The 10,264-nt window shown below is 39.8% G+C and overlaps 1 protein-coding gene across 5 annotated transcripts in view; it reads left to right on the top strand.

Annotated features, from left to right (window-relative positions):
• The window catches only part of cep290 (centrosomal protein 290), a 46,838-nt gene extending 36,775 nt beyond the window's left edge, over positions 1–10,063 (top strand). For 4 of the 5 annotated variants that reach the window (XM_030054574.1, XM_030054576.1, XM_030054575.1 and 1 more), the window contains 13 exons: positions 246–388; positions 1,845–1,973; positions 2,752–2,875; positions 3,324–3,503; positions 4,624–4,752; positions 4,844–4,930; positions 5,131–5,295; positions 5,376–5,498; positions 5,931–6,100; positions 7,094–7,235; positions 8,449–8,522; positions 8,833–8,927; positions 9,347–10,063. In XM_030054574.1, coding sequence (XP_029910434.1) covers positions 246–388; positions 1,845–1,973; positions 2,752–2,875; positions 3,324–3,503; positions 4,624–4,752; positions 4,844–4,930; positions 5,131–5,295; positions 5,376–5,498; positions 5,931–6,100; positions 7,094–7,235; positions 8,449–8,522; positions 8,833–8,927; positions 9,347–9,591 — 1,806 coding nt within the window. In that variant the 3' untranslated portion in view covers positions 9,592–10,063. The remainder of the gene's footprint in view (positions 1–245; positions 389–1,844; positions 1,974–2,751; positions 2,876–3,323; positions 3,504–4,623; positions 4,753–4,843; positions 4,931–5,130; positions 5,296–5,375; positions 5,499–5,930; positions 6,101–7,093; positions 7,236–8,448; positions 8,523–8,832; positions 8,928–9,346) is intronic. The other variant, XM_030054579.1, reaches the window with a different exon arrangement.
• Positions 10,064–10,264: the final 201 nt, after the last annotated feature.

Consider the following 10,264-nt stretch of genomic DNA (forward strand, 5'->3'; position numbering starts at 1 on the left):
TTCTGTTTATCTTGTTTTCTTTCATTTATTGTTTTGTTTGTAAGGCACTTTGTAATTCTACTTTATTAAGTTTCATACAGATTAACTTTGTTATTAACAATATGTAATTTATTTTAGATTTTTACATTTTTACATTTGCATTGTCAAGTGAATAAAGAATTATGAAATCATCTTCAGTCTCCATTGCTGAGTACATGTTTCAGTTCAATGCACATAACTTGATGTTCCCCTTTGTCTCTCTATAGTCCAAAGAAGAAATAACACGCTGGGAGGAAGGTAAGAAATGGCAGGCCAGGATGGACAAAGTGAAGAATGCATTGAAAGAGAAGGAGAGAGAGGCAGAGTCCCTCTCCAAACAACTCACCACACTTAAAGACCTCTATGCCAGGTGAGTGCATATAGCACTGAGGGAACTGGCCCAGTGCTCTAGTGTTGGACATGGATAAAAGTTACTGCTATTTTCTATTAGATTGCTGTTTAAGTGGCTGCATAGCAAAAACATGCATATTAAAGTGCCCATATTCATTTTGGACATTTTTGCCATTGCGTTTGTACCTCCAGTTGTTGGATGAATCCCAAACCAAATAAACAATGTATATGTTTACAACACTGGGCACCATCATTGTCCATGTCATAAAAATAATTGTAAATTGAAAAAGAAATGAGTAGCTTCCATTTTTTCATTCAGAATGAATGGACATGGAAGCCTTATTGATTTCTTGCTAGACATTGTGCTGAAAGTGCAAAGACAAAAGCAGCAAGGCGGTGCTATATGTGTCGCGTAGAAACATAGAGTGGATTGTGGGCAAGAATTATCTTATCTCATTCAAAACTTAGTAGATACCAAGGCACTCGTCTTATAGAAAAGTTACAATGCCTTTATTTTATGGGCAGATCATTATTAAAACAAACACTTCGACGCGTTTCGGCTAGAAGCCTTCGTCAGGAAGTGGACAATCTGACTCTGACACAAGTGTGGTTAAAACAACATGTGGGTACGTTAACAGGTGTGGACATTTGACCATCAATTAGCCAATGACAGACACAGACAAAGGTAGCCACAACCAAAACATTCTAACACAAACATAGGTGGACAGCAGCGGGCCTCGTATCCACCCAGCAAAGTAGGAGTCCCTGCAGATAAAGACAAATATACATCAAACATACATAAAATTTAATGGAAGACAATAAACATAAGTCTTTACAGGAAATGGCAATATTCTAGATCTTCATTAAGACTTGGGTAAAGGGTTTCCTTTAACTTAAAGATCCAGAAACTCTCTTGTTGACTCAGCCTATTGCCTCCCCTTATAGTTTGTGGTATATGATCAATACCTGTAGCTCTTAGGATGGAGGGATCACTGTTATGTTTATCCTTAAAGTGGCGAGCCATTAGATACTTGTCATTTTTAGTTTTTATCACATATTTATGCTCTAAGACTCTATCCTGTAGTCGGCGTTTAGTTCTGCCAATATAAAACACATTGCAGAGTGGACATTCCAATTTGTAAATAACAAATGTTGTTTTACAGTTAATAAAATGTTTTATTTCATACATTTTGTCTCCCTGTGTATCCTGAAAGTTTTTATTTTTGATCACATTGGTGCCACAGGGTCTAGCTGACAGCCAAGTAGTTTTTAGAGGTGCTGGCAAATAACTGTCTACTAAGTTTTGAGTTTGATCTAGCCCTTAAACCAAAGAGTGCCATCTTAGCAACAAAGTCATGTGTTCCAGGCAGCACTCCAACTCTTCAGCTTTTTCGTGAACTTATCTCATCCTTGTGGGATAGATGTTGGACGAGAGCTCATTCTTAACCAGAGCTGCTTAATGGACTTATTCACAGAGTGGAGCAAGAGAAGATTGCACTGCAGAAAAAGCTGAAGATGGGAGTGCAGTCTGTCGAAACGGAGAAGGAAATAGACGAGCTGAGGAGGAAGAACTCAGATTTGGAGATAGAGATCCTCACCCTCAGGTATGTCTTTAAAAATATATTTGATTGTTAAGTTGGTAATACTTAAAAAAAATGCTCTCATTCTAGCTCGTTTATTGGTTTCTGGAAATTAAGCGCACGAAGACACTGTGGAACTTAAAGTGTGTAACAAGTTATTTTTAAAAGTTATTTTTTGTTGTTACATTGGGCTGTTACACCGTTATAACAGTATGTAGTAATGAGGCTTTGATGAAGTACTTTCAGAATAACATTGTTTATTTTATAGATCAATAATAGCTGAAGTTGTTCCATACAGTGGAAAACCTGTGTAATGTTACGTTTTACCATTCACTTTAGCTGATGACAGTCACAAGCCAACAGTGAAAGCTCTCCAGAATTATCACTCCGAACTACAATGGCTTGGAGTAATGATCAAAACATTGAATATATGAATAATATCAAATATATGATTTTGGTGGACTATTTGGGATTGTGGATTATTCACATTAAAATGCAATATATAGTCTGTAAATAATCACATCATCTTATTCAATATAGTCTTGGCTCCTGTTTCTTTCCCTCTCATTCTCTGTTGGTTAAATAACACACAGTTATATTAATCATATGTAAGTAATGCCATTCTTAGTATTGGTTACTTGTAATGTTGGAGATCCAGAAATTTAAACTCATTTGTACACGTGCCAATTTGCTCTTGTTAAGGGATCAACGAACACTTAAAATGTTACAAGGTAACATCAAGGCCTTTTAGCTCAGGCCATAAAATCCAGAACTGGTTCTTAGTACGTTATTGAAATTCCAGGCAGCTGCAGACCTCACCTCAAGACGCTGCCATTGGGGATCTGCTTCTGAGAAACCGCTACCTGGAGGAGAGACTCCAGTCCTTAGAGAGACAGATGTCCAAAGAGTCTTCTTCAAGACCATCTGTAAGTTCATCTACAGTTTACACCTTTTTTCAGCATGTCACCTGCATTATGTTTCCGTTTATCATGACATTCATGGCAGAGCTGGGTCAAATACAATCAATCAGTTTTTTTTATACATCTGAACTTTTTGGTCATCCTGACAACTGCTAGACCAGTCTCACAAAGAATCATGGTGCACACAGTACAGGGACAGCAGTGCCTCAGCTTTAGCGTAAGGAAACAATGTAGGACAGATGATGGACAGCAGACAATAATAAACAGCACCCAAAATGTGCCAAAATTATTTTCTATCTCCATGATTTGGCCCAGGCCTGCTTTAAGGGGGCAGAATGTTTTCCTTTAATCTCTCCATTTGTCATTACCTTCCCTTCATTTATGATGTTTTTTTACTCTCTTTTCTATGCATTCATTTCTTCACTGGATTTACTTTCCTTCACTGCATGTCAAGGGGAAAGGGTCACCCTCCCCATCTGTGAAAGGGATTCGTTCCGTCACATTCGATGTTGAGGATGGGTATGGCAAAGCGATCATTGCATACACTGATGGTGTCAAAGACCCCTCTGACCGGCAGAGGGAGCCAAAGCGAAGCACTGAGCAGGATCGATCGTCCCCTCATGTGACCAAAAAGGTAGTGGCAGACTAGAGAGCAGGCTGATCTTGTTAAAGGAGGCAAGACACAATCAGAAGCTAAAACAAAAGAAGAAAGCACCACAGTCACTAAATCCCAGAGACCAAAAGGAAGTGAGCAGAAGGTAAAAGAAGAGGAGAAACCAGTGGAGTTCTGCCCAGCTGAGGCAGATGTGGACCCCTGGGTCACCTGAGGCACAAGGCAACTTGGCACAGATGTGAACACAGGGAGCGCATTTGATGTTGTAGAAAGTAGGCGAAGTCAATCTAGATATGTGAAGGTACTCCTGGCTCCCCCAGTCCCCCTGCTGAGATGGCAGTGTTGTAATAGTGTGGCTGTAGTGCTACCAGGGCATAGCCCAGGCATCAACAGTGAGTGGCTTGATAGTCTGTCGGTGTATTCCTCCCTTAGAACATTCAGCAGTGTTGGTTGCTCATGAGCTTGTGTTTTGCTGCTGTTCTGGAAAAACCCAGTAACTGCAATTTTAATGATTGTTATGTCTTTATAAGGCCATACCAGTGATTTTGCAGGTTTAGCAATAATATCTACAAAATGTAAATACTTCACTGCTAATCTTTGCCTGAAGCAAGCAATCATACTTTAGAACTCTGATACCATTTTTGCTCCCTTTTATCCAGCCAGTCATTATATGTTGTGGAATCTGTAGCACCCTCGCATGACTTGCAAAATGTGGGTAAACTGTAGTAAATGGGCCAAGCATTGAAAATCACTGGTATGGTGCTGGACAGTCAGTCCTGACAGACTGCAGGTTGTCATTTCAGCCAAAGACTCCACCAGGCAATTTCATCAGCACACCATCAGTCAGAGAGGAGGAATAAATAATGAAATAGCCTGCTGAAGGCTTTGGTTTGAATGGAAACATGCAGCCGCTTTGCCCTCGGTGGTGTGACTGATGGTCATTTGTAGATAGAGGAGGTTTTTTGACCTCAGGTCCCTTGAAACCCATTCAACCATCAGGCAAATCCATTTGAAAATGAGGCTGTTTTGTTCTATAGTCTATATACGTTTTGTCCAACAGCAGTATACCCCTCATCCCTTCAGTTAATATGCTCTGAGTTTGTGTACATGACACAGAGAACAAGTCTTTGCCCTCCTCTAGACTTCAGGACGAGGCACGCCATCACAGAAAGATCAAGACTTTCGAAAAGAAAACCTCAAGCTGGCCTCTGAGAACCTGGAGCTCCGCCTTCAGCTGGAGCAAGCCAACAAGGACTTACCCCGGCTCAAGGTACACACACTTCAACCTGGAGAGGTTGTTACTGGTGCTGGTACTTAAAAATTATACACCACGTTGCTCTGTGCTTTTTGTTTTTTGACAGGACCAAGTCGCTGATCTCAAGGAGATGTGTAATGCGCTGAAAAAGGAAAAAGCAGAGGTGGAGAAAAAGCTTGCTCATATACGTGGAGTAAGTTTACCTCTAAAATAAATAAATAAATTTAAAAAAACTCTGAAAAGCATCTTTGCTTTAAAAAACAACATTCAAATATCTACACAAACAGCACGGCAGCTGGATAGCACCAGCTATACTGCTAGTCCTGTTCCAATTGCAGACCATTGGGTTTTTAATTTTTTAAAAATTATTTATCCCAATCTTTTCTCCACCAGCCCGGTCGAAGTGGTAAAACAGTACCTGAACTTGAAAAGACCATTGGGTTGATGAAGAAGGTGGTGGAGAGGGTACAGAGGGAAAACGAACTGTTGAAGAAATCCCAAGCGCCTGCCAATCAGGACCAGTTTGAAGCCTTACAGCAAGAACATGAAATATTAAAGGTTAACCACATAACAAACAGCACTTGCCAGACTTAGTATCTCTTATCTCTTACTGGCTCTAACACTTGTTTTCTTTATAGGCTGACTATGAGAAAGTGAAGAGTCAAACCGAGGCTGAGCTGAGTTCCAAACTTGATTCTAAAACCAAAGGAATGGAGAAGATAGTGATGGAAAATGAACGTCTGCGGAGGGAGATAAAAAGGGTAATTGCATGTATGATTGGTTCGATCCCAGAGTTTAAGAACTGGCTCAAAATAAGATTTGAGTTGAGTCTACCGTGAAGTGGTAGTCAAAGGTAAAAGGCCAAAGATAGCTGCTAACTGCAGTCATATTTACATTGGGATGAAACATTAGACTCACTTTATTCAAGTAGTTCATGAAATGCATCTGTTCATGCCACATTCTTGACAACACAGTATTTTCCTGGATATCCTGGATTTTATGTAGAAATCATGACTTGTAAACATCAACTTGGAGTGTAGAAAAACATTATCAAAGTGACAAGCCACAACTTTATAGGTTTCATAATTGGGGAAAGCTCAAGAAAAAAAGTGGAATCTCACTTTGGATTGAAAGTCTCCAACTGTATGTTTTGAAGTGTTAAACCTCCTCGATGCCGTTCTCTGGTACCACAGGAAATTGAGGCTGCAGAGAGGCTGAGGGTGACCAACACGAGCCTGGAGGTGACCAATGCCAAGCTTGAGGCAGAGCTGGAGGAAACCAAGCAAAGGCTTCTAGCAGGCCCGTCCAGAGCTGTGCCAGAGGGAGCGGACAGCAAGAGCTCCAAGGCATCTGTGGTAACAAGGTCAGCAAACCCCTAGGCTGGTTTATACTTTGTAAGACACGCTTTGCAAGATCCAATAGCTTCAGTACACCAATGTGCTGGTGTGCAGCCCGTGTCTATGGCAACAAAGAAGTTTGTGATGAGAGATGTGTGATTTGTCTGTCTGCTTCAGCTGCTTCAGCCCATGAGGTGAAGCCCCAGTCCACAATATGTGTGCCACTCCTGCAGTCACAAAATGGCTAAGTCAGCATGGTCTCCATTCATTATTGACCCAATGTAGTGGACATCAGGATGCCGACATGAACGTGGACTCTTCGACAAATTAGTTCAGAGCACAGAGCGTTTTACAATGCCATGTTGCCATGGCAATTGAAAAGTCAACCAATCAGTGCTCCTGCGAGACAAATCATCATGCGTGTCTGCACTGTTTCAGTTTTCAGGAGGTGCACAACGAGCGTTGCATGATGTGGAAGACGTTCAAAGTTACATCAAAAAGACAAGTTAACCCTTATAGAGATCATTTGTAAGACTTTTGTTCTCTTCATTTTGGTTCATGTGGCCACTACTGCTGTGTTTTCAGGCTGCACTTTCCAGAGAGCACTGGAGTGGTGATCTTGTCTTTTTCTGTGAAGTCACAGTTGCTCCTCAGGCTAAACCCAGTATTTTTAGTAATAAAGAAAACGCTGGCACTGCTGCTGATAATGCACACATTTTTTTTCCAAGGAAAGTCTTACTTGATGCAGGATGTAGAAATTTTCATGGACTTGGTAAAGGTTATCAACATGGAGTATTGCCACGCAGCAATGTAAATCCATTTAAATGAAAATTCCAGATTATTGACCACCACCTACACCACTTCTTGTCAGGTAGTGTGGTTTTCTAGGAAGGTGACTTAACTGGAACTGACCCATCATCTTACATTTGGGGCTGATGCCAGTGCTGCCAATCAGCATGCTGATATAAGTTAAAGAGTGCTAAATCAGCCGTTGTTTTTTTTTTTTTTTTTTTCCTCAGAATGTTTGAGAACAAAATGCAGGAGCTGGAGAAGGAGCTCTCCCAGAAGACCTCCAGTCTCTCTGAGCTCAAGCAGCAGCTGAAGGAGCTCAGCCGAAAGGAGGAACGAGCTCAGAAAACTGTCCGGCAACTTGAAGATGAGGTACAGAAGTTTGAACCGCTGTTTGACAAGCTCCGAGCTAAATGAGCCGTGCGTGTGATGCCACTCTTGGTATTTGCCCGTTTTACTCTGTTTTTTATTCATGACTCATTTGAGGTGTGAGGTGTTCAGTGTTTGGCTGTGTGAAACTCTTTTAATCATGTAAAAATGAGTGATAATTAGGGGTCTTGGCGTCACAGGTACTTGGGCGCCCGACTGTTTGGTCCTGCCGCTTTGAACTAATTTTTCCACCTGGCTGCCATATTCAAAAACCCATGAAATTTGGCATCAGAGGGGCATCAGTGATTGGCAAGCCACTGATGCATGGAACAATGTTATTATAATATTATAGGCGCCTTATAGTTCCGTTTTGAACTTTAACAGTCAAAATGTTTTTGTGACCACCTCATTTGTAAATCCCGACCAGTAATGGATAATAATGGATTTGGATACCAGTACAGATATTAGGGAGTAAAAAAAATCTGATATCCGTGTATTAGCCGATATACATACACTCATTTTTTTTGAAGTGATACCGCAAATGTGGTTATCATATCTTGTGACAAAGGTATGGAATCGAGACAGGACATTTTACAGTTTTACATTTTACAAAAGTTCTCATATGAGCGCATATCAGACAACATATATGCTGATATTGACCAATAATAAAAATAATATTCTTCTGGTCATACAAGAATAATTTGCTCATACAACCCTTAATGGCTGCCACATTGAATTTTACTCCATATTATTTATTTTATTTTATTTTTTCCAAATCCTTTTTTTCTTGTTCTCCTCCTACAGTTTTAGAGTTTTACAGATTTAAAACACTTTTTGATACATATTATCTAAGTGCATCAGTCTTTCTTTCTGTCTTTTTTTTTTTTTTAAGATTTTTTTTTGGGCATTTCTGCTTTCAAAACCATAAAAACCCTAAGCACAAATATAACACCTTGGTCTACATAACACTGCAAAACTGACTTTTCTTAATATTGTGTTGTGTTCCTTTTTTAAATCTTTTTATTTTTTCAAGGTTATGGAAATCTTCAATATAGGAGAGAATAGTCACAGTAGTCTTTCTTTAGGCTTTAATATTGCAATATGGAAAAAGCAGTACATTGACAGTGTCCAAGTTGGTAGTGTAGGCTAATAAATAGAATGAAATATGATTTCTGTCATGGTTGTTGGTTGCTGATATCATGAGGTTGTTTTCCAGGTGGAGATTCTGAAAAGTTTTCCTGTTGATAAACGGACAGACGCAGGCCTCGCCAAGGAGCTGCAGGCACTGAGGTGAGTCAGTCTGTGTTCAGGCTCACAAAAAAATCTTACTGATAATATATTATCTTGCATAATCTCAAGATGGCCACAGTCAACAGGTTTTTATTTTAATTTATTTATTTTTTAGACTTCATTAGGATCTCCAACAGCTGGTTCTGTTGCCTGACTCAGGCTGGCCAAGCAAAGAGACTTAACCTGCCTTAGTGACCAGGTTCAGTGTTTGACTGGTGGCTGGCAGTGATTTCCTACCCTGATCTCATGTTTGACCTGGATGGTGTAATTTTTACTTTGGACAAAATATGCCTGTTCTTTTTGTGCATAGGCTGGCAAACAGGAAGCTGGAAAAGGAGAAGTCAGACCTGAAGGAAAGGCTCAGCGAGTACGATGAAGGATACGGTGAGACGTCCTCTCAGCCAGGTGAGCCTCCCACCACCACCCTACTGAGTTTTTGTTTTGTTTTGAAAATGAAGCTGTGTTAGTTTGATGTGGACCTCCACCATCATCAATGTTGTCATTCTGAAAAAAACAGATTTTTTTCTGGATTTGGAAATGCAATAGATGGATGTCCCAGTACTTTGTTACATACTCGAGCCACATTAACTTTGGGGACCTCATAGCTTTTCCTCTAGCGCCACCCTCAGGCCAGAATGTTCAAACCCCATTCCTCCCTCTGTATTGTAATGCTCTTGATCTAAATTCAAGGTTACTCCTTTATTGCCCTCATTGTAAGTCACTGTGGTCGAGAGCATCAGCTGAATACATAAGATGCAGATTATTGAAATGAACTACTACTATTATTACTATAACTATTATTACATCTGTCTGTGTGTTTTTAGGTCACGGGAAGCTTAAAGTGCTTCTGAGGGCGGCCGAAACGGAGAGGACAAATCTGCAATCTGAGGTTAAAAGGTTGAAGAAAGAACTTAGGAACTTTGACCCTGCATTTTTTGAGGAGATTGAAGATTTGAAATTTAATTACGATTTAGAGGTGAAGAAAAACATTCTGCTGGAGGAACAGTACAGGAAGGTGTGTCGTCAGTTTGGTGTAGCGGCTCACATTCCCAGTGTGTCCATCACTTAGTTCTAGTTGTAGTTACATCCAAATAGAGTTTTTCTGTTCCTCTAAGAATGGACATTATCTTAAAAGACAATTATCACCAGTTTAGATGGCAGAACATAGACAATATAATCCTTTATAAGTAGTCCCTTTTCTATATTTCAAAAAGGCTTTTAGTGTGGCAGCAACATTGTTCATAACTGTGTTACCTTCCTCAGGCAATTTGATATTTGAATCTTACATTTTCCTTTATTTTGAGGCCGACCGGTTCTTACAACAGCTTAAACATTCAGAGGAAATTTTGCGAAAAATGTCAGCAGAATAAGTCTTCAGTGAATGTAATTACTTTTCTATAGGGCAGCTTTTTTTTTTTAATACTGACTTTTTGTTGTGGAGAAGACTCGCATTGCAGCATTAATTTATAAGATTTCTGTAAATTTGTACACCTGTTGCATGTGCTTCCATGTACCTGCCAATAAAGCAGATTTCAAATTGAGTTTCATTCTGAAAATTTCTGATTTCAAATTTCAGTACATTTGAGTTAGCATAATGCATAATTTAAATATTTGTTTTGTCTTCAAGTATCAGTACATAATATATTGTAAAAGCTTATCACTTCCTCTCTGGCCCATGACCAACCGTTCCTCAAAGTTTTGTGGTGTTACATGTTTGCATTTGGAAACTATGGCCTCGTTTG

Source organism: Myripristis murdjan, chromosome 6 (genome assembly GCF_902150065.1).
Source record: "Myripristis murdjan chromosome 6, fMyrMur1.1, whole genome shotgun sequence".
Lineage (NCBI taxonomy): Eukaryota > Metazoa > Chordata > Actinopteri > Holocentriformes > Holocentridae > Myripristis > Myripristis murdjan.